Source organism: Aethalodelphis obliquidens, unplaced genomic scaffold (assembly GCF_003676395.1).
Source record: "Aethalodelphis obliquidens isolate GAN/ISIS:26980383/991018 unplaced genomic scaffold, ASM367639v1 scaffold27, whole genome shotgun sequence".
NCBI classification, from domain to species: Eukaryota; Metazoa; Chordata; class Mammalia; order Artiodactyla; family Delphinidae; genus Aethalodelphis; species Aethalodelphis obliquidens.
Window position 1 is genome coordinate 18,976,142 of NW_020837971.1, and position 24,171 is coordinate 19,000,312.

At 47.0% G+C, this 24,171-nt stretch overlaps 1 protein-coding gene across 6 annotated transcripts in view; it reads right to left on the reverse strand.

The window, feature by feature from the left end:
• The window catches only part of EGFR (epidermal growth factor receptor), a 193,608-nt gene extending 177,579 nt beyond the window's left edge, over positions 1-16,029 (reverse strand). For 4 of the 6 annotated variants that reach the window (XR_003436612.1, XR_003436611.1, XR_003436610.1 and 1 more), the window contains exon 1: positions 15,804-16,029. Coding sequence is in view for 3 of the 6 variants with exons in the window: in XM_027124105.1 (XP_026979906.1) it covers positions 15,804-15,891 (88 nt within the window). In the remaining 3 variants the exon portion in view is untranslated. The remainder of the gene's footprint in view (positions 1-15,803) is intronic. The other 2 variants (XM_027124108.1, XM_027124107.1) reach the window with 1 other exon arrangement.
• Between the last annotated feature and the right edge of the window lie 8,142 nt (positions 16,030-24,171).

Consider the following 24,171-nt stretch of genomic DNA (forward strand, 5'->3'; position numbering starts at 1 on the left):
AAAATAATTTGTAATTAACTTAAAGTGAAGTAACAGGAAGAGCAGTCTCCCTTTGAGTTGAAGAGATCGTTTTGCTATTTATACCAAAAGAAAGAACAGATGCAATGCCTTGACTTGGAAGTCCAATACTGTCCTTGAGATCCTGAATTTTCTAATAAAATCTTGGCTTTCCCTATAGGTTTTTTATCTTCTCTACCTAGTGACTGTGAGTCCAGTATTTTAAACTCAGTATAGTATAACGTACACGCAGAAAAGCGTACAAACCAAAAATATGCAGGTCCACGAATCCCTCACTGAGTGATTCCATCTGTGGAATCAGCATCTGAATCAAGAAACATGACACCACCAGCGATCCAGAAGACCCTCATCTAGGGCACCGATAATTAAAGAAGGCAAAATAGACCAAACAGATGAGAATAAACATGGGTTGGACATAACGGTACACACACAAAAACCCAACCGCTTATGATCTGAACGCAATATAAACTTGGCAAATTAACCCCCAAACTAGAAGAGAATGCTTGGCTTGTCCAATCAATCAAGCAAGAAAGCAATCTATCTCTCTATCGCTCTCTCTGTTTCTCTGTTTGTCTGTCTGTCTGTCTATGTTCTCCCTCCATCCCTCATTCCATTTCCTTCCTCATGCCTCCATGGCCTCCAAATTTAAAGACCAAAATTTTCTTAAAAAAAAAAATTAACTTCTAAATAGTAAGTGAAGGCTATGATTTCTGTATTACCACCTTACTAGCTAATTAAAATAGTGAGCATTTAGCCTAGGTTATAGTAGATAAAGACGTCAAACTAAATATTTAAAACTCTGTTAAGATGTTCCACTGGGGGCAGTTGGGGATGGGTGGGTGCACAGGACCTCCCTCTGCCTATTTTGCAACTTCCTGTGAATCTGTAATTCTTTAAAAAGAAAAAGTTAACAACAGAAAGCTTCGCTGTTGCAGCACACCACCATTCATATTTACATAAGGTGGTCAGTGTTTTATTTTTAGTCTAAGGACTACAACAATTTCAAAAGCCTTCTGAACATCTCTATTAAGTAAAAACAAAACAAAAAATTATTGAGAAAAAAATAAGATCCAAATACTAAGTTCAGACAAATACCTACTCTAAAGTGTGTTTTTTAAAAAATTTTATTTACTTAATTTATTTATTTTTGGCTGCATTGGGTCTTCATTGCTGTGCGTGGGCTCTCTCTAGCTGCGGAGAGCAGGGGCTGCTCTTTGTTGCGGTGCGCGGGCTTCTCATTGCAGTGGCTTCTCTTGTTGCGGAGCTCGGGCTCTAGGTGCGTGGGCTTCATTAGTTGTGGCTTGCGGGCTCAGTAGTTGTGGCACACGGCTCAGTAGTTGTGGCTCGCGGGGTCTAGAGCACAGGCTCAGTAGTTGTGGCACACGGGCTTAGCTGCTCCGTGGCACGTGGGATCTTCCCAGACCAGGGCTCGAACCCATGTCCCCTGCATTGGCAGGCGGATTCCTAACCACTACGCCACCAGGGAAGCCCTGAAGTGTGTTTTGAAAGTGAAGAACTTATTCTCTCAAACGGTATCTAGGGAAGGTACAGCAGTTTACTTCCTTAATCCTAACTTTCCTAACTGCAGGTTTTCTTTTCTCCCATGCTTTAAAAAACAACAACAAAAAAGAGCTAACCATAAAGCTAATTTTCTCAGAAAATAAATGTTTGTTTCCCAAAGGCTTACGTGTCAGGAGCGCTCACTGCTTCCCTGTGTGTCCTGCCTGTTTTCAAATGGCCCGCTCGCAGGCAAGCCACATCTTCACGACTGTGCTGTGTGACTCCAAAGAGCTCAAGGATGGCGAGACCTAGCATGAAGGTTAGAACGCCCTTCAACCCAGTTGTAAATCAAGCGTCTCATAAATCTTCTCACTGTTTAAAGCAGCCACGCTGCTAACAATGCCTATGAGATGAATTATCGCCTTTGGACTGTTAGCTTTTCCATTTTTGGTGTTTCTTGCAGCAAAAGCAATTTATTTTTACTCACAGATTTAAAACAACTTTAAAAATAACTTTTATATGCTGCTGCTAGGAAATAGCAAGTCTCTAGCATGTTCATTCATGACCAATCTGTTATCTTGCAAATTCAAAAACAATGATAAATAAAATGATAGATAGATAGATAATTGGTACATTTTCCTGGTCCCACAAGAGCACCTGCAGGCCTTAGTACAAACTTGGTGAAGAATCGGAAAGCGAAGGAAGTTCTGAGGCTGATGCCACAGATAAAGGCAGCGGCCCCCGGGCAGGACATGCTGCAGCTCAGGACCCATCACAAGTGCACTAAGCACTACCTGAAACAGCTTAATTTCAGATCAAATAATAATTGAACGGGGGAATACAGACCCATTTTTTTCTTTCTTTAGAAACTGAACTGTGGCTGAAAGGGCCAAGGGCTCCCAGCAGGGCATCTGTCCAGGGGACCATGAAGACATAAAGGCGGGGGAAACGTGTGTGGCCATCACTGCCATGTGCGCTGCAGTGATGAAAGGAGGGTGAGCAGGCCAAACGGATGAGAAATGGGCCTTCACAGTGGCTGTAATCAAAGTGCTGACGTGAAAACAGCACAGGAACAAATCATCAGGTTGTACAATGAAATCAGCAGCATTTTGAAAACTGGCCCAGGGCCGTACAGGAGCAAACAGCAACAATGCTCTTCCGAGGGAAACTGAGGCCCTGACTGGGTCCACTGAGCCTTCCCTGCCTGGACCCCATGGCCTCCTGAGGATCCCGAGCCAGGCTGGGCATCTGGGGCAGAGACCTGCAGCGGCTGAGGACGCCGGCTCCCGGGCAGGGGCCAGGGCCACGCTGCCTGGGTGGATGAGCTCCGTAAGCGGTGTGACATTGCCCCACCCCAGGTTCCCCATCGACAACAGGGATCATAAAGGTCGTGGTGAGGGTTAGAGGTCAGAGTGCAAGTCAGCAGCGCTTCACACAGCGATAACAGTGAGCTCTTCTGGAATGGACTCCATCCTCTGAACAAACCATTTGCTTTCATCCTCTGGGCAGCCCCAGGAGATAAGCACCATTACTGTCTCCATGCTACAGATGGGGAAAACAGGACTCATGGGGTTACTCAACTTGGCCAACGTGCCCAGCAACCACAGGGAGACTGACCCAGACCCCACACCTTCCTGTGAGTGTGCAGGATGCAGAGCCTCAGTCAGTAACTTTTGCCCAGAAAAAGAACCACACAGCAGATCTAGAGATTTTCTGATATATTCCTTGTTTTGTATATTTATAGTTTAGTCCCATGTACACATTTGATTTTTCCTGTTTACAAAAAATTGAACATCAAACAGATGATAGCGATAATAATAATAACGAATAATAACGAATGTTATGATTGCCTTTTCTAGCATGAAAAAGTCATCCGTCAAATGTTGGTGATGACTAGTCCTAGACTCGCTGGTCAAATGCATTCTTCAGCTTACTATAATAACGTTTAGATTGGAAAAATTACTCACAGACATGATCATTTTGGACACAGAACCAGTGAAATTCACAAACATCCACCTAATGGAAGCCTTTGTTTTCAGGGCAGTTACTCCAAGAGCCCTGAACAATGGGCACATGTGGCCTTTTGACCTCTGGTTTGGTGAGTCCTCTTCGCCCCACAAACGTAGTCAATTCTTGGCTAAGGAAGTGTCCTCTTTCCCTGTTTGAGTCAAGAAACCCCAGAACATTTTCCCCATTTAATAATGACATTTTAATAAATGACATACACATTCCACTTTACAGCACCCCAAATATAAACGGATACAGATTCTTCAGGAGAATCAATTCTATACCAACTAGCGGGCACAGAAAATTGATAAGCGACCAGAAGCATCTGCGGCAAAATGACACCAACAACACGGCGAGGACAGTCACAGGCGGCCAGAGGGCAGTGGTCGCACGTCTCTGGAGGTGGCACACACGTGCCGCCGACCTGCAAACGTCCCAGCCGCGTGTGTCAGGATGCACACGACGCCCACCTGTCAGGGCCAGCCAGGACACACCAGGAGGCAGAGGTGTGTGCACGCGGAGGTCTATGCAGAAAGAAACTTCACCGATCAAACGCTGAGGAAACTCGTCTGCAGACACGCTCTTCCCACCTCACCGCACGAAGCCATTTCCTCAGACAGAGACGGGCTTCATCATCCCACCCTCTCCCCATCTCTGAGAGACACTGCTGAGTTGGCATTGTGATGGCTCATTTCAAAACCACTGGGTGTTAATTTATTATCATCTGTTACTTTTAAAGCTCCTTTTAAACTCAGCCCATGCCTTTTCTGGCTCGACAGAACGCCTCGTGAACAGGACACGTGACGGTCATGAGATCAGGACTGCGTACTGTTATTACATTACGTGGTACCCAGTGGTTCTCTCTTAATTAAAAAGCAACCTTGTACATAGTGTTCAAAAGTCACCCGGCCTGTGAAACTTCAACAAACATGCACTCAGCATCCCTGCGCTCACCACCGCTGCATTGCACCATGGTTGCCACCTCGGTCTACCTCTCCCTTGTCACCTAGATGAGAGGATGCAAGCCTAGAAGGGGAATAAAGTCCAACATCTCCCCAAAATGAAGTCCAAGGAAGAAAGAAAAAATGCCACAGAAGAACGCACTCCTGAGAACTGTCCCCACCGTGGCATCAAACACCCCATTCTCATCGGCTCCTAGGATGGTTTAGACCTTGAATTTTCGACTGCTTCTTTCCCTGGCTATAGTTTGAATGTTTCGTTTCTGCAACTGGGCAACATTATGACTATTTAGTCGCCGTTGCTCAACCTAAAAAGCTAGCTTTTCTAGCCAAGACTTGAAGGACAATCCCTATGTCACGAGGGAACATGGACTCAGGTACCCACCCAAGTCCTCCATCAACCTGGGGCTTTCTCACTTAATGCCCTCCCCCAGCCAGGGACACCATTAAATTTGCATTTAAACAAGAGAAAGTCTCTGGAGGCTGAAAGTGAAGTGAAAATCTGAGCAACTCATCTGACTCTTTACGTTGTCCCGTTTCATCAAATTGCTTAACTGTCTGTTCTGCCTTGGCTGGGAAGACTTTGCTGATTGAAAGTGAAATGGCATAGCTTTTGCCCAAGTAACTTTTGCAAGACTTAGAGGCTCAGTTACTAGAGTGGCCCTGAAATCAATATATTAGCTGCCTGTTCACTGTAAGGGTCTATGCCATCTCAGGCTGCAAAAATCACGTTCTCAGTGACAGCCCCTACACCTGAGTACACAGGCTGCACTGCAGATCAGTTAGTCAGCCTACAGGGACCTCCCTGGTGGTCCAGTGAGTAAGAATCCGCGCTCCCAATGCAGGGGGCCTGGGTTCGATCCCTGGACAGGGAACTAGATCCCACACGCATGCCGCAACTAAAAAGTCTGCATGCCGCAACTAAAAAGTCTGCATGCCGCGACTAAACATGCTGCAACTAAGACCCGGCACAGCCTAAATAAATATTAAAAAGTAAAACAAAAAGTATTCAGCTTACATACAGAATTTTCCCTATTTCACTTGATAATTATGAAATATAAACATGCTCTTGGGGAATTTCTGCTGGAGTACTAAAAGTTTCCACTATGTTAGGAATAAACAATAACTGAAAAAGGCTCTTTCCTTTGTAATGGAGGAGAATGAACACTGTATCTGGAAATTCTTTGAGGAAAGGTGTCTCTCCATCAATGAGGGGCCCACCCACCGTCATGTTCCTTGTTCCATCCATTTAACCGACAAAGCTCCTCAAAGCGGGGCAGCTTCATTTTTGTAATACATTCTCCTTAAGTCCACACTTCCAAGGATGATACTTGCCAGAATGGCTTTGTCTAAAGGGTATGACGTAGACGTGAGCATCCCTGGAGAGCACACTGTTTGTTAAGTGTGTCTCTTTTCATCATAGCTGTTTACACACCCTAATGAACTGAAGTATGTGCTTCATTTAAATCACAGAATACGATTCTTTGCACAACTGTGTAAGTAAATTAGCACACTTTGCCACACGCATTGTGAACTGACCCAACTGCTACATCAAGGTGCTTTCTCCCCTGATTTTTTCTTCAAGTATTTACAGGTCTGGCAAATTTACATAAGCTTACGACTCTTTAAAATAAAGTTATACTTTTAATTTCTAAAGTAAATGTCTTCAAGGCTCATAAGTTCAATGCCTGTATCTTATGCAACAGGCTATTACAACACATATATAAGAGAAAACTCTCCAAAAATACTTCACAACAAGAGGAAAAGTGGGAAAGGAACAATACAGAGCAGGAATTGTGAGGGGCATTAAAGACAAGTAATAGATGTATAACAGAAATGTTGAGGAATGCTCTATGTTAGTTTTTTGATTCACAAGCAGGACTAAAAATGATAGGAAGCGTCAACAGCGAAGAACCAGGGACGTCTCAGAGGAGGGGTAAGGAGAGTGTGTGGGACATCTGACACGGGTGACAGTGTGTCACCCGTGTCAGATGTGTCACCTGTGTCAGATGTGTCACAGGTGTCAGATGCATCACCCGTGTGACATGTGTCACAGGTGTCATATGTGTCACCCGTGTCAGATGTGTCAAAAGTGTCAGATGTGTCAACCATGTCAGATGTGTCACCCATGTCAGATGCATCACCCATGTCAGATGCATCACCCGTGTCAGATGTGCGACCCGTGTCAGATGCGTCACCTGTGTCAGATGTGTCACCTGTGTAAGATGCGTCACCCGTGTCAGATATGTCACAGGTGTCAGATGCGTCACCCATGTCAGATGTGTCACCTGTGTCAGATGCGTCACCCGTGTCACCCGTATCAGATGTGTCACCCATGTCAGATGCGTCACCTGTGTCAGATGTGTCACAGGTGTCAGATGCATCACCCATGTCACATGCATCACCCATGTCAGATGCGTCACCCGTGTCACCCGTATCAGATGTGTCACCTGTGTCAGATGTGTCACACATGTCGGGAGACAGCGTGTTTTGTGAAGCAGGAAAAGCTCTCGGCACCTAAGTGTTGACTAGCCCAGTAACCATGGGCAAACTGCAGAACCCCTGTGAGCCTGGGTCCCGCACCTTCAAATGTGGATAATTATCTTCATGCCGTTGGGTTGTTGGGAGCCTAGGAAAGATGGATATTAAGGCATTTTGTAAACTGTGAAGTGATGTATAAATGCAAGGTGTTATTATTATTATTATGACATCAATGTTTTAGCATCTACATTATAGGGACAATACGTTTATTATCGACATCTTTAAATATATATCTTGCATGCATTTAGATTTGCTTTTAATTTCATAGACAGTTCCAGCTGGCAGGAGGCTCAGAACCATCTGGTTTAGTTGTTTTTTGGAAGTTGAAAGTAGGAAGGTAGATTCTAATCTGTTTTCTCTTCCTATTGTAACTAACAACAGATTACTGGGGGGAAAATACATTAAGCTACATACTAAGAAAAACTTTAGCAACACCACTTTTAAGGAATGATACAAGAATATGCTTATTTGTACAAAAAAATCATAAATACTGAATGTCTTTGATACTTTCTAACTTAAAAAAAATTACATAGTGTATTATTGCAGTCACTCCTCAAAGTTTTTCACTGCAATCTTTTGTCGAAGTTTTCTTTCTCTGCAAACGCTTATTCATAACAACTTCCAAAAAGAGGGAAAGAGAGAAAGGGAGGAGGAAAGGAAGGACACAAACAGGGCAAGGGAGGGAGGACAGATTAAGGTAATACATTATTCTCACTCATAAATATGTTCCATGCATAAAGTCTATTAAAGTATCAGGAAATGGCAAGAGAAAGAAATCAGGAAGTAACAGTAAGGAAAGGTTTCTGATTCTCTATTAACTCTGTAGCAAATCAAAGCCAAGAAAAAGTTCTGAAATGCATTGTATTTAAAAATCAATACCTTAAATACCAACAGGTGATACAATAATGCTTCGACTAGACTACCACCTTTTGCTTTTCTGTCATTCATCTGGACTTAATCAAAAGTAGTGGGGTGTTTTCTTCTTTTCTTGTGAAAAGAGGCGATAATTTTTTAACTTTCTAATATTATGTTAAAGTATACTTTAGTTAAAAAAAAAAAGAAAGGATCTTACAAGTTAGTACTGGAAGAAACTTAAAATGGTTTATCTTGTTCTGCACAATTTTAGCCATCTACCCTAGCTTATGATGCATACGAATGAACTAAGAGATACTGCGTAAATGCAGAAGGGGTATGGCGATAAAATCTCCCTACAGACTTCAGGTATTCCACATGTGCTGGTAAATAAGTAAAACCAGGTTTCTGATATAAAAAAAATTTTTTTGCAAAACTTTCTGAAATCCCATTTACAATTATAAGAGATTTCTGGGAACACTTGCCTGTCCTTAAGGACTTGCACAGATTCAATAAATGATCTGTTTTTATTCCAGACACTAAAGTAGAGATGAATTTATGACTGAGGGCAAAGAAACTAAAGCATGCAGTTTTTCACATACATTCAGTTTGTCAAACTGAGAGACTATATGCAATGCATCAGTTTTCTCCAAAACCTAGAGTAAAAGAAAGGAACTTCAGCAAGTGGTCATAATGATAGCATGTGCAAAGGACTACAACTGCTAAGGCCATCATGACATCATCTACCATGTGCAGGCCTGCACGTCCATAGCAGTAAAACCTTCAGGTATCACATTTCTGCGATCAAAATAAAATCCTTCAGAAATGCTCTTACAACAACTGCTAAGTAAACAGTGGTCTAGAACCACTTCCACTTAAAGGCAGGCATGAGTGCACAAGGGAGCATTTCGCAGTCATTAATCCCCTGTTCCAAATCTGCCTGGTTGTTTCCAAATAAGCTCTGCAAATAAACAGGTAGACCTGTGCAATTTTCAACAGTGAATCAGGAAATAGATGTCTTCTAATTCGTAAGTGATAGTGGCTCGACTAATTTGAGAGATTTTCTGAGTTCAATGTGATGCAACATGTGTTTATTGTGTCTAGAATTATGCAGACTTTTGTTGCCATTTTCTCCTTGCTTTCTGTAGTAGGAGTTAAATAAAGGATCGGACGAAGTCATTTTTCTTATTCACGACAAGTTTTAGGGACAAATCTTGCTATTGGGGAGAATGTTAAAACTATGAACTATAATCCAGATTCTAGTTCAATCCTTCATATCTGGTTAATTTTTAAGAAGATGACCAGATGACCATTTTATTTTTTAAATATAAAATGTGTCAGCTCTCGGGCACTTTACTTTTGACATTGTAAGTTTCCTTATGCTCATTCAGAAAAGGAAGCCTTCACCTGTGCATTTATGAAGTGGCCAGCCATGGCGGGCCTGCTGCAGGACTACCAGCCACAGTATCATCTCTCTCTTTTCCCTTCGCATGGAGACCAGACAAAAACCTCATTCTCTGAGCTCCAGCTAAATGTCCTCTTGCTGAGACACTGCCGCTGTCCCAGAGATAGACGCAGCCCCTTTTCTGGGCTTCCACCGAAACCCCCATCACGTCTATCATGAGACGTTGTGCTACACGTGCCCCTCCCCCAGCTCAGCCCTGCAAACTGTGTATCCAGTAAGGCCGAGCACAGTTTCTGCGTTCCTCGAGTGTGTACCCAGAACCCAGCTCGAGGCCTGCGGGCAGCATGTTAGCAGTTCTCGAACCCTGGCCCCAACCCCCAGTACCTTATTCAGAGGTCCGGGCTGGGGATTCAGGAATGTGCATTTCTCTTAAGTTCAAGGCGCTACTACTGCTGTCTTGGGACATACTCTGAGAGCCACTGTAGTAGACTTCTCATGTATCAATTCATGAAAAAAATGCAACTCAGAGACTCATTTATTAACGAAATATAAACCAGCCCCTCACTCCTGAGGAAGCTGATGTAATGAGTAAAACATGGGAATCCGAGAACAAAGACAAAATTTCTTCTCTGCTGCAAGCTATACACACCACTTACTCCACTCATCACAACCCCCTAGGGAGTTTTCAGAAGTATGTGCCGGTGTTCCATCCTCCAGAAATTTTGACTGGACTGGCCTAGGGCGCAGCAAGGCATCCTCTTTTTCAGAAGCTCCTTGGTGATTCTAAGGAATGTTCAAAGTGGAAAGGTTGCTGTGTTTTTTAAAAAAGGAGTCACCTCCTGGTCTTTTTGCTTCAGTCACTAACGTACAAACCCAAGTAATCTGATGCTGTCCTAAATAAGACACGGCGGATTCCCATCTGAGGATGTGCAGTGCTACACAAATACAATTCCCACCGTACTTCGATGCACGATATATTATTCATCAGTTACTGATAACCGCCCCGGTCAGGCTGCTCACCATGGCAGCCTAGTCCGAAAAGCAGCTGGTGATCTACAACCTGGCCAGGCTCAGTATGGACGGTGACAGTGAGCATAAAGCAGGCTGGGGCGAGCTGTCCTACAGCCAAAGACAATGCCTGCAATTGAGACGTCTAATAAAACAACAATTCAAGGCCACACGGCTCCCTTGGGCTCCAGACCCGTATGCTCTACTGCCTCCTGGACTTTTCCCACCTGAGCGCTGCAAATCCCACCAATCAACTCCATCCCGCCTGGAGCGTTTGCAGCTTCCGTGAACGGATTTATATCTGTCCAGGCTTCCGGGTCAGAAGCCTGTGTGGCATCCTGGGATTCTCCATTTCTTACACTCGTTACACACAGTTATCCATCAGTTCTACCTCCAGATCTGCCCGAGTCTCTTGTTCTGCAACCTCACTGGTCCTGCGACATCATTTCACCTGCAGGAGTCACCCATCTCCCTAGTGCTACCGTTGCCCCTATAATCCATCCCCCACAATCCTGCTAGACTCATCTTTCCGAAACACCAAACACGTCATGCCAGTTCCTAGCTTCGAACTCCACGGTGCCCCTCCCTTCACACACAGCTCCCCGTGAACTGGAGGCTCGGCAACGCTCCCTTCCCCTCCCATCACACTGAATCACCAGGGCTCTTCAGGACTTCGCCACTCTTGGCACTTCTCTCGGAATGCCCTTCACATCATACATCATAGTCTCTGGGGAAATACCCATAGCTCTTTGCAGGCTCAAATGAGTAATCCCTTCCATTTGGGGCTATACCTGGCCCCCTCTCCAGGTAGAATTCAAAGCAAGGACTAAATACCAGAAGGCTTCTTTATCCTGCATGGAATTCTATCATTGCTTCTGTGACATCTTCACACTTGTTGTCTATAGATCTCTCTTCCCATACTTGACTTCTAGACACTTAAGGGCAAGTATCCAGTCAGATTCATTCCTAGAGTTCAAAATGGGGATGGAGCAGCACAAACTGTCACCATGGCTCGAACATAAAGAACAAAAAGCAAATAAAAGCCAAGGCTGTAATACACAGCAATACTCATCCTTTTATTCGAAGGAAGAACAACAGTGGTTAACTTATGTAATAATAATTAAATAAACACAATTACATGAACTAAATCAAGGCCATGTTTGCGGGCCCCCTAGTAACAGGTGCAATTGTGGCTATAACAAGAACTGTGTACAAGGCATTCTCACCTAACCCTGAGTCCACTCAATTGCAATTTGAGACTCTTGATAATGACGAGTTCCAGATAGAGCCAGAAAAGATACTTGGACTCTGGGTTTTTCCATGAGAACCCACCAAAATGGGATATAATGTGGGGCAGAGAAGGAAACTCTACCCCACACTCAAGCTTTCACAGATGACTTTCTTAAGCAAAAGCTGCTGAAATTTGGTAGGAGTAAAGTTTACTTTAAGCATATGCAACTCACAGATGCTCAGTCAGCAGGGTCAGACATTTGATCTTATACTTCGGCGTCTTCGGAGATTAAAATGTCAAATCCAGTTCTTAGCTTCTAATGAGGCTAAGAAAACAAGCCACCACTGCTCGCTGGCCCCAGCTACCCCTCCTGCCCCAGCTGGCTCAGGGAACTTTCTAGACAACTGAATCGAGTGTTCCTATCTAAACCTGTTGCAAGGAAGCTGGACCTGATGACTCTGAAAATGTGAAAATTTCCGTCAAACCGGTTATTTGGCATAAGTCTCAAAGCCTGGATCCTTGCCCGAATTCAAGCTCACCTGCTTACGCCCATGGGCTGGATGGCAGACTATCCTTAGATGCTGTGCAAAGAGAAAACTGTTGGAATTTTCTCAGAAAAGACAAGCTTTTAGAAGGGAGATGAAAAAGAAGGTATGGGCAGAAGCTCTGATGCAAACGGGAATGACCTACGAGAATAAGCTAAGATGTAAGTTCTGTTCCATGTGTGTGGATGGTTCAGAAATAAGCCAGTAATAATTAACTGAGACCAAAAATGTTTCTTATCATAATTTTGAATGTCCACAAGTGACAGAAGAAAACAAAAATGGGATTTGTTCAGCAGAAATCTGAGGGGCATAATATAATTTTTCAATTGTGTCCACAAGGAAACAACACATGGTGAGCCATGTTCTAGAACTTGGACCTTTTCTCAAAACATACCTCTGTTGGTAAAACCATAAGCCCGTTTCTACTATACTGAGTCCAAATGAAAACACAAACACACACACAAGCACAACTTTCACAGCAAGCCACAGGGCGAGTGCCAGCCGATTTCTTAGGTGTCCTTCAACAAGCCGTGTGTCCGCAACACTCTGATCCTGCCCCCGTATCAGGGCTTGGGGCACCGGCATGGGGCTATCTTCTCTTAAACACCATGATCACCAATTTAATGTTAGAGCTGGCTTGCCACTCCTGTCAAGAAAGTTTCAGACACTAGCTGCTGGTCCTGGAGCTTTGATCAACGGAAAAACAAAGAGTATTTTCTTTTCAAACAGGGCAGAATTCTTCCTCTTTACTGACACTACCTCTAAAAGCACTTTAAAACATGTTAGTGCCATCCCATGGACCAAGTCTAATTACACAGCACAATGGATTCTGGCAACCGCCTTCTTCAAACTTCAGAATAAGTTTCTGAAAATCTATGGACTATAAAACTAAACATATGAAGTCTGAAATGGCAGTCCAAAGCCGATGGGAGCTATCAGCCTGTTACTGCTAGCTACCCGGGTGTGGACAGATGACAGACACACAGACACTGGTCTCCTTTTCAGATCTGAAAAGCAATCTACTAATACTTAATTAGTGGCCCAAAGAACCACTCTGGAAGCAACAACAGAAACCATTAAGATTACCCCTGCCCAGGAGTCTCGGGAGTCCCTGGCACATTCTGTGCACTCCATAAATATTTGTTGAATTGAGCAATGAGGGGTCAAGGACCTGGAGCTGGCAAGGGACATGTCCACCTTCACACAGAGTGGGAATAAGGACACAGGCTCCTGGCCTCCAGGCCAGTACTGAGTGGCAGTCCTCTGGTCTCCTTAGAGGAAGGAGGGTTCACTCTGGATACAATTTGGAATCCCTGAGTTTGTCCTCTTCAATACAGCCCAGACCTACTGAACCAAGGATGTCCTCAGAGGAGGGGCCAGGCAGGCTGGCTTGGCTGGGAATACCACCCAGGATCACTTCCAGAGTAGCGCCTTCACCTTTCCGTTTTGCAAGAGCAAGGGGCTTGCTCAACATCCGTCCAGCAATCTCCACGGTCACTGCTCACTTGGTGATCGAGCTCCTCCACAAAAGGTGTCTCCTGAGGACGGGCAGCAGGAATCCAGACCACGCGCCAGGTGGGTTCCCCATCCCCGGTCCTCTTCCTCCCCTGCCAGCTTCCTACATCACACACACCAACAGGGCTCCCTTGAAACCAGAACTCACACAGGACAGCACAGGCAGGGGCTGGGGGAAGCCCTGAGTTTGAATCCTGCCTCTTGCTGGCTGTGGGAAAGTCGCTTCTCTGTACCTCAGTTTCCCCATATATAATGAGAGGACCCACCTCGTGTGGTCGATGTAAGGATTAAGAGGACACTTAAAACGGTGTCTGACAGGACCAAGTGCAGGAAGAACAAAAGACACCATATCTTAGAACCAAACAAATCTCTCTAAAATGAGTAAATGTTCTAGAACAGAACTGACCAAATTTGATTGATATGGGTCTTCCACACTTTTTGTTAATAATCTGCCCCTTACACTTTGGTCTTTTTATGTTACTTTAACCCAATGACATTGGCCCACCTACTCTCACTATTCTATCCAGGAGGATTCTGTTTTAAACAAACACGGGAATAACAGGCAAATTAAGTGGTATTTATATATTTCTTAGAAACAAATCGCCAAGCACTAACAGTAGTGTTCAAAGGGCTAACGGCAAGGAGCTGGGAACATTTCTGGAGTGAGAAAAGCGATGCTTTGGAGGCACTCCAAGAGTTTCACTTAAAATAAGGATGGGGTCCCCTTGCCACCTGCCTAGAAGAACCCTATTGTCAACTGATTCAGGCGCAGGACCACAGCCTCCCGGGTTCACAGCATGGAGTAGGGGAGCCCGTCAGTGAAAAGACTAATCCCTTATTACTGAAATCATCCCCACGTCCTCGTTCCCATATTTTTGCAAGACTGTTAAAACTCCAGATGTTCCAAAAGAGCTTTGTAAATGGGCAGGTAATCTCTCCAGAGATTCCACCTCCATTGCCAGTGATTGCCAAACCCAGCTGTCCAACAAAAGCACCGGAGGAGCTTTTTAAAATACAGATGCCAGATCTCACCCCAGCCCAGAGAAATGAGAAAGTCTGCGGGTGGGAGCCACACATCATTTGTTGTGTTTTGTTTTAAAGTCCAAGTGATTCTAATTTGCAACCAAGTTTGGGAACCACTGCTTTTTATGCCTTAGCGCTCCCACAGCAAAGGCGCTCAGCCCCAAACCCAACTCCCTGTGCCAATGACATCAACAGCAAGTACAGACCTGACTCTCGGAACCCGGGCTGCTCGATCTTGAAATTGTGCAATTAAACCTTCTGAGGCATGTTTCTCGCGTCAAGCGACTTTATGGTCGGTAGTCACGAAGCCAGACTCGCTCATGTTGGGTCTGGGCAGGGCACACATGAACCATGGACATCAATCCTTTTTTTTTTTTTTTTTTTTTAGTTAAGTTTAATATTTTGGTTGGCCTAATGTCAAATTCTTCAAAAAGCTAGAAGACACATCCCAAAGAGAAAAATCTCTGGATTTTGAGGAGGAAAGCTTGCTGTGAGTCCTGTTTTGAAACCGCGGGGCCCCGGCCAGGAAGGGTTCCGCCCCTGGGGCGTTCGCACCAGGACCCGGCTGTCGCGCCGAGGCCGGTCCCACCGCTCTGTCCACTCCACCGCGCAACGCGGACACGCGGCCCAAAGGCTGCAGGTGGGGGCGAGTCTCGGGAGTCCCGGGAAGCCACCACTCACGAGAGCCCACCGTCTGGGAGGGCGCGGACGGCCGGGGGCAGCTCGCGGCGGCAGGGGGGCCGCGGACGGGCCGTGCCGAAGGGAGGGGCGGCCCTCCCAGCCGCGCAGCACAGGTGGCTGGTGTCCGGGACGAGCTCTCAGGGTCAAGGGTGCGCCGGGAGGAGGGCTCGCTGGGTCGGAGAGCCGGCCCGGGGGCGGGGCGCGGGTGCGGAGGGCCGCTCCCGTTCCGGAGGTCCGAGGGGGCGGGATGGACCCCGCGCCTCTCCCCGTCCCCCGGGCCCGGGCTGACTGCTGACGCACGTGCCGGGACGCACCCGCCCCGCACCAAGCGCTCGCCGGGGCTTCCACCCGGCGGAGGACAGGAGAGCGGACGGGAAAGCCACGCTCCGGGCTCCTCGGCCCGCCGCGCCTCGCGCCCGAGGTGCCCCGCCGCCCGGAACCGAGGCGCGCGTTCCTCGGCGGCCCGGCAGAAGCGCGGCCGCCCAGGACGGGAAGGACGGCGGCGCGGGCAGCCTTACCTTTCTTCTCCTCCAGCGCCGGACTCGCCTGGAAGTGCGCGGCCAGCAGCGCCAGGAGCACGGCGCGGCCCGCTTCGGAGCGTCGCATCGCGCCGGGCTCCGCACTCGGTCGGGACGCAGCGGCGGCCGTGCAGGGGGCGCGGGACTCGGCGGCGCGGGGCGGACGGGCTAGCGCGGGGCCGCGGGCGTGCGCACCGAGCCGGGGCGGAGGCTGCGCGCTGCGCCGGCCGCCAGGATGTCTAGCTCTCTGGGGCGGGGGCGGGGGCGCTGGGAGGCCGAGCCGAAAGAGGAGGGACCGGGAGGAGGGGCGGACGGCGCGCCTAGCGGAGGAGGAACCGGCGGGAGGAGCGTCGGCCGGCAGGACAGGGGGAGGCGGACAGCGGCGGCCCCGGGAGCCGGGTGCCCGGGGAGGGGGCGTGCGGAGCCGAGCGAGGCCTCGGGAGTTCATTGCCGAGCCGGGCGTTCCTCGCGCTGTCCCTCGGGACGCGTCCCCGCGGACTTGCCTGCTGTCTCGTTGACCCAGCCTACTAAGAGCCACTTTTACGCCAGGGTTCCCGTTTCCCTTCTTCCTCCCTTCAACTTGCCGAGCAAACTTGTTCTAGCTCCGGGCAAACTGGCCGAGCCTTAGGCCAAGGCCGGATGATGTTACTTAGGGGGAAACCACCGATTTATTCTGGCCCCCAACTCCTCTGAGCACCCCGGCATCCCAGTGGGGGGTCAGCGGCGGCCTGGCCTCCAAGAAGGCAGTTAGCCGCGCCCGCGTGGATGCGGTGGGTGCCTGGCCTCTTGAGATGCGCTCTCAAGTCCGAGGGTCCTTCGGATCCCGTCAGGCACCCTCGAAGTCATCTGAAATAAGGACACCCAACTCCTGACACAGAGACTAGCCTTGGAAAAATGTGTGTTGAACGAGTGCATGGGCACCGAAGGAGCCCGCAGCATTTCATGTGCCAGGAGTACCTGAAAAGCAAATGCATGCAGTAAATCACTTCAAAAAGTCAAGCGCTGAGAATCAAGGCTCAGCACAAACACTAGCTAGGTGCCCCTCTGCCCAGAGACAACCACGCTGTAACTCAGGCAGGAGAAAAGCCAGGGAGACCACTAAGGACTCGGCTAGAAGAAATTTGGCTTTCTCAGGCTGCAGGAACTTTTTTTTTTTTTTTTTTGCCGTACGCGGGCCTCTCACTGCTGTGGCCTCTCCCATTGCGGAGCACAGGCTCCGGACGCGCAGGCTCAGCAACCATGGCTCACGGGCCCAGCCACTCTGCGGCATGTGGGATCTTCCCGGACCGGGGCACGAACCCGTGTCCCCTGCATCGGCAGGCGGACTCTCAACCACTGCGCCACCAGGGAAGCCCCTGCAGGAACTTTTTAAGCTAAATTCCTTCAGCAAAGCCCACAGGACGGATGTCTTCCGCCTGTCTACAGCCAGATTCCCTCTCCTCACCAGGTCCACTGTGACATTCAGGCGGTTCAGCTCTGGTCTCCCTGCTGTTTAAGCAGGAATCACAAACCTACAGTAAGTGGAGTTAAAGCAGGACCTTTCCTACGGTGGGAGGAGCAGAACTTTGCATCTTTCCTTCCCAGGCAGCAAGTCCATGGAACCTGAGACTTCTGTGAAGTTTGGAGTCATCTGTGTTTGTTTCTTTGTTTTAATGAATCAGGACGACCACTGAGCCTGCTGAACTCATCCAGCCCCTGGATGAAGAGGGCTGTGTACGTTCTGCAGTCTGTGGCTTCGGTCTGCTCCACACGCTCCAAACGAGGACTTAAAGTGGTTTGTAAAGAAACAACCTCAGGAAAGGACAACCTGCTAGAGAAGGACACCGAGGCACACAGCAGTGGGGGCACAGAATGCAGCCAAGGGTGCGTCTCTTAGCAGATCTGCTCACAGAAATTCTGTGCGCTTACTCCACAAGGGCCACAGACTGGGCCCTAAGCCATTGTCAAGGAAACATTTGTGTGGTAGCACGTGAATACTCTCCATTAAAACACCAAGCTATTCAAGCTACATCAAATATTTAAGACTGCACAGGGATTTCTCCCATGACTCTCCCGAAAGGAGAGAGCAACAACCTTCATAGTACATCCTTCCATACGACCTGATGGCATCTCAAGAAGCAGAGCTTTGTGAGAACCATTACTTGAAGAGGCAGGGTGCCACTGCAGGCACACGAACCTATACGGGGTTGGTCCCAGTGACTGGAGAGGAGCGGGGAGGCTCAGCATCCTCCTGGGACATGTATGTGAAGGTTCAGTTTCTCCTCTGAGCTTGTGATGTGAGGGGTGACATTCAGGATGACTTTATGCTCTTTGACAGGTACGTGGAGTGGAGTGTACTCATGAATGTGTTACTTGTTTAAAAAAAAAAACCTGTGTGGCTGAGCTAACAGAAAGGACATCCTCTTGAGAGAACGGAGCTTTGCCCAGACTGGGCCCTGTAGACAGGATGCTTGGGTACCCAGCCTCTGCAAAAAGTGACCCCACGTCATATCCTGAGCCATATCCCAAGCAAAAGCTGCCCCTACCACCACCACAGGCATAGCAGGAGCAGCCTTGACTCCACTGTATTAAGTACTGATCAGAAATTAGCTTGTCTGACCACGAATGAGCTAGGTTACGCTTTTGTCTGCCTTTTATAGCAAGATGATGCTGTGGCTGGGAAAGGTTAAGTAAATAACTTGCCCAAAGTCCCAAAGCATCCTTGCTAGTCATGAGGCCAGCCTTGAACTCAAACCCTGGCCACGTCCTTCGTCACTCTCATACTGCCACTCTTCCAGACCTGAGACACATGGAGACTTGAGGCCCCCAAATTCTATTTCAGAATATCTTGGAAACTTTTTAGAGGAGGTACAACCAAAATTTCTACTTGGCCCCCAAATTCCTACATAAAGCATCCGTGCACACCAAGTATGCACTGAGACTGTAGTACATCCCGTATTAAATCTTCTGTGGTCCACCCATTTTCATAACACAGGCTGTTCATTACTTTGCTAGCCGCAAATCGGAAATTTTTTCCCCTCCTCTAATGAGCAGTTCTCCTCTTTGAAGAAGTTTCTGAGTATTTTAAATAAGACTTTAATCCTTTCTGGAAGGAACATGGCAGTGAATCCCCTGAAACCACACACCCTGTGGAAGGGGAGGAGAAGCCGGGGTTATTTGGCAGGGTGACAGTGGGAGGGCTTCAAATATTTTAAGTTCCATTTTAGGCAAAAGGCATTTGACCACCTGTTTTCTCTGGCCTTTGAGGTCAAAGCAGGAATTGAAGAGGAAGAAACACCAGAGTGGCAGATTTCAGAATTTTTAAAAATGTCTTTTGTAAACTACTGGAGTTACCTAAAAGTGGGACGAGCTGCCTCCAAGTGGAAAGTGTTTCTCCATCCATAGAGAGGTTTGTATGCAGAAAGAGTGCGAAGGGAAGCTGTGAATTAAGGGCTGAACCAGATCCCTTCCAATCCTAAAATTCTCTAAGAACATGCATGTCTAAAACAGGTTCCCATTTCAATGTACACGCACTCAACAGCTCTTCTAAAGATATATTTTAAGAAGACACAAGAATTGTCACTGGGGAGGAGAGCTAGGTAGCTGGGGGTCAGGAATTAGAAGGAGACTTGTCTTTCAAATGTCTGTCCTTTTACACACTTACAATTTTACGCTGTGAGCAGGCATTACCTGCTTCTGAGACGTAGGAGTCAGTGGCCTCAGAAAGCCTGTCGAGGTTCCTGGGCGGTGCTGGTGGCAGGCTTTCCAGGTTTCCTCTCCCTTTGAGTCGAGTTATTTGCGTTTGACTCTGAGTTGAGACCTATCTCTGGCAGAATAGAAAACAGCAGCTTCTTTTTCAGGGATCATACGCTGACACCAAAGTGCTGAGGCCTTCGTTTGTCATTAGTATTCTTAGTAGTAGTATATGTTATTAGTATTCTTCCTTATCTCTAGGGTTGAGGGTTACGTAATGCTCAAAAAGCAGGATCGCGTTTTGAATGCCAGTTTCTGGCGTTGTTGAGATGTTTGTTAATTACTTTGCACAGGGATCCTGTAGGAGGTTTCTGGACTCTGTACAATGCCTTGCCCATGTTAAGGGTTTAAAACTGACACTAAATATTTTGTCCAAGGTGTCACCACTTGTCTCAGGGAATAGTTATAACTAGAAACACTAGCCTGGAGGTTTCAACTGGTGGCCGGCAGACCAAGTTCGGGATACAGATGTGGTTTTGTGGGGCTTATTTAATATTTCTTCTAATTGAATTAATAGCAACATTTAAAAATCAGGAGATTTCATATATAAAATGTGAGTTTTGTGTTTCTTTTGAAAAATGGAAAGTGCTCGCCAATTGGGTGTGCTTTCATGCAAGCTGGCATTTGGCGGGGTGATCACTGTCCCCTTCGGAAAGGACACTGGGTCTTCAGCTCACGCTGACACCACCAAGCCTGACCCACCAGTTCATGGGGCCTGCGTGGCTACTATAGGCATTAGCCTATGCAGCACTGATTAAATAGTGCTACTGCCACTTTTTAGGTGTGGTTTCCTCTCACCTCTCCCTTCCTTTCTCTATCCAACTCATTCTGGCTCGTGGCCTGTGTGTGCATATCTATTTGTTGAGAGATTTTGGTCCAGAGGTCATAATGCATTGAATACCGTGATAGACCTTATGTTAAATTAGTATATTTCAAATATGGAATGATGTAAAAGGACAGATGTTTATCACAGCTCATGATGATACCCTATCATTATTATGGTTGACATTCTTGAGGCATAGGATTGAATTTAACCAATTAAAAACTGCTGGGGAGAAATGCAGCCCTGTTGCAGAGCCGAGAGAGAAGGCTCTACCTCTCGGTTATGGGACGTGTGTGTGATGAGCATGAACAGACCCTGAGCTGGCGACGGAGGAAGCCCAGGGAAGGAGGTGGAGCATTAGGAGGTCAACAAGTTTTGTCTGACCGATTTGTCCATAGTAAACTGTAACAAATGATAGAATGCGTGCTTTCTTAGGAAACAACTAAAGAGACTGAAGAGAGAGAATGGTATCAGTTTATTTTTCTTCACAAAGAATATAGATGCAGAGAAATATTTTGAAAGTCTTAAAGTGTTCTCTCATGTTTTAGTTGAGATTTCACCCCCCACCCCAAACAAATGGACACTGTGTACGAAGAGTTCAAAAGGGCCAGGAAAACTACTTCCTTTAGATTGTCTTTAAGCAAGAGAAGTACTATGAAAGGGAGCAGATCACTTTTGAGAAAGTCCCCAGAAGTTAGATTCAAAGTGGCATTTTAGGTGATGGTAGATCTAGAGGGTCTGCAAGGGGGAGAATATTGTAGGTTAAAAATGATTAACAGGGCTAGAGCAATCCAAGGTAAATTGCTTTTCTGTTTCTGCAATTGAATGGAAAATCAGAAATTCTTGCACATGTTAATTTCGTAGAACTGAGCCACAAGAAAGCCTGAGGTTGAAGCTTAGAGGTGAGAGGGACCTTGGAGATACGGCCCTGCCATTTTATAGGTGACAGGTAAGCACCTTGTCCAAAAGAATTGTTTCAGGGAGAGAGAAAGGAATAATAAAAAACACCTTGTTAATAAAATAAAACACATAGAACTTTTCAGGGTTGTTAGCAATTTTATTAAACTTCAGAGTTGGAATAAGTGGCATTGACTAAATACTCACTTACTGAGTACAAAGTGGCTGGGAGACAGAGGTCAGCTACCAGTTCCTGCCCTCATAAAACTTACAGTCAGCCTGTAATAGATTAGTTAGACTAACTAGGGGTGTGTGTGTGTGTGTTTGCGTGCGTGTACGAATAGGAACCTTTCTATTCTTTAGTTTTCACCAATTTCACTGATTTTTCAATGCCACCAAAATAATAGGATGTTTTACTCTTCCACTATAAAAATAAATGTCAGACGTAACTAGAATCCTCAATGCCTGCATTCAGGGAAGTTACTGTTGTGTCACTGGAGACTGGTGAGTTGTTCTGAGGGTGGCATTTGGTTTTGTCACATGCTGAGATCATTTGGCAAGGGCACTGCTGCCTCTCCTCTTCAGTAGTCTCACTGGAGACCAGTTCATTGTAGCCCAGTGGAGAAAAGTAGTGTGTCCCGCAGGGTCTGCCTGCCCTCACCTCCATGGGAGGATGGTACCTTCTGGTCCCCTGGAAATCAGCCCTCGACTTGTATAACATGTTAATGGAGGGATTCATGTTCCTTCTGGGCAGACTCTCAAAAGTGGGGTACACTTCCCCATGACACCCTTTCCTCTACCTTGGTTGGTAATGGTCCAGAGAGTGGCTTGCTTCTCGGGCTGGGCCTGGAGAAAGGTTGCCGGCAGGGAGCAGACCCTTCAGCTGGTCGCGTCTACACGATGGACAGGAAGAGTGGAAGAGACACTCACCTTTGTTCGGCTACCTGGATGTGCAGGTTGTTTCTTACTCCGTTATACCCTGGCATTACTTAATTTATACAAGAAGGACTTAAACCCCTAGTTAAATATTGAAATGATATATTTTATGAATCATTTATATTAAAGTATTTATTTTACATTTGATACATAAGTATTCATACATATATATTATACATGTGTGTTGTGTATAATATATATTATACACGCACTTACACACACACAAATATATATACTGGCCGGGGGGGTGGGTGTGAAGTAACCAATTGAACAACGATCTAAAAGTTGCCATTAACTAAATGTGACTTTGAGCATGTTTTATTTATTCAGTCTTTCCAACCAAAATCCTTAGTTTTTGTCTCTGTAAATTGTCATTAATGCTTGCCACATAGGATTATTATGACTTGAATTAATGCAGGTAAGGCACCTAGCAGATAGCAAATGACAAAAAATACACTGTGTGCATGTGTTTTTCGGAGCTATGGGTTGTATATATAACGTTCTTTCATTTCCCTGGAGATTTTCTAAGCCTTCCTCATATGCAGACAGAGCAGTAAACAAACACAGTTAATGGGCTCAGCTCTGAGCCCAGTCGGTGGAGCGCAGCCCATTAGATTTATCCTTCAGCTAGTCTTCATGGTCATATAAACAATCTAAACATAGAATTCGTCATTAAAAGTTAAAAAAAAAAAAAGACCCCTTCAGCCTCCCCACGGCACACGTTAGCAACAATGATTTTTTTTCCGCTGAGATTTTTAATTATGAACTTGGAGGACCAGTGGTGTTCCTTGCCTTCCGAAGAACTGCTATTGGTTGCGGCAGGTGCAGGGGGAAACGGGCGATGACCCTCCGAGCTAGCGCCCGCCGTGCGCTCAGCCGGCTGTGCAGGTGCACCGGCGCCGGCGCCGCGCAGCGGCTCCCCTCGCCTCCCTTCCCCGGTGCCCTGCGGCCCGCTTCCCCCTTCGCGGTGGCGGCGCCGAGGGCCGTCCGACTGCAGACCCGCGCGGCCACCCAGCGGCGGTCTGGCTCGGGGAGGGGAGGCCGCGCGGAGCTCGGCAGCGCGCGGCGGGGCGGGTCGCCCTTGGAGTTGTTCCGGCTTCTCCCGGCCCTGCATCTGGGCCGCTTTGGGATGTGCTGCCCGTGCGGCGCTCTTTGATTTGACCGGAGATGATGGTCTGACCCTGTATTGTGATTTTGCGGGTAAGGATTTCATTGTAACTGCGTGTTTTTACTATTTTGCCCTCTCCCCCCACCTTATCCAAACTTTTGTGTGCTTTTAAAAAAAATATTTAACTTTTAAATGAGGGATTGGAAGCAGGCCTAGCGGGAGAATTGGGTTTTCCATGATTTCAGCAGGACGAGGGAGGGCAATATTGGCTGCTTTTGTTATCCCTTCTTTTCTGAGATTTGCGGAATTCCTCAAGTTTGTTTTTCAAACACTACCAAACATAAACTAGATAGCTAGTGGGAAGCAGCCGCATAGCCCAGGGAGATCAGCTGGGTGCTTTGTGACCACCTAGAGGGGTGGGATAGGGAGGGTGGGAGGGAGATGCAAGAGGGAGGGGATATGGGTACATATGTATATGTATAGCTGATTCACTTTGTTATAAAGCAGAAACTAACACACCATTGTAAAGCAATTATACTCCAATAAAGATGTTAAAAAAAAAAAAGAAAAAACAAACAAACAAACAGTGAGCGAGATCTCCTGCGATGTCTGTGCCCGGCACCTGCCACAGAGACACCCGACCCCCGCCCGGACCCGCCGAGGTCTGGGGAAGCTGGCTGGGCTCGCTCTGCCGGCGGCTGGGAAGGGAGGAGCAGCGCCGAGCGTCCAGCCCCGCCGGGTGGAGCGAATTCAACTCCTCCTCCTAGAGGTGTGATGGGACAGACCTGGTCCTTTGGACGTAGTCCTATCAAGGGAAGTGCCACGTGGTAGTGTTGCAGGAGAAAATGGGGCTCAAGAGAATGTTCCTGTAC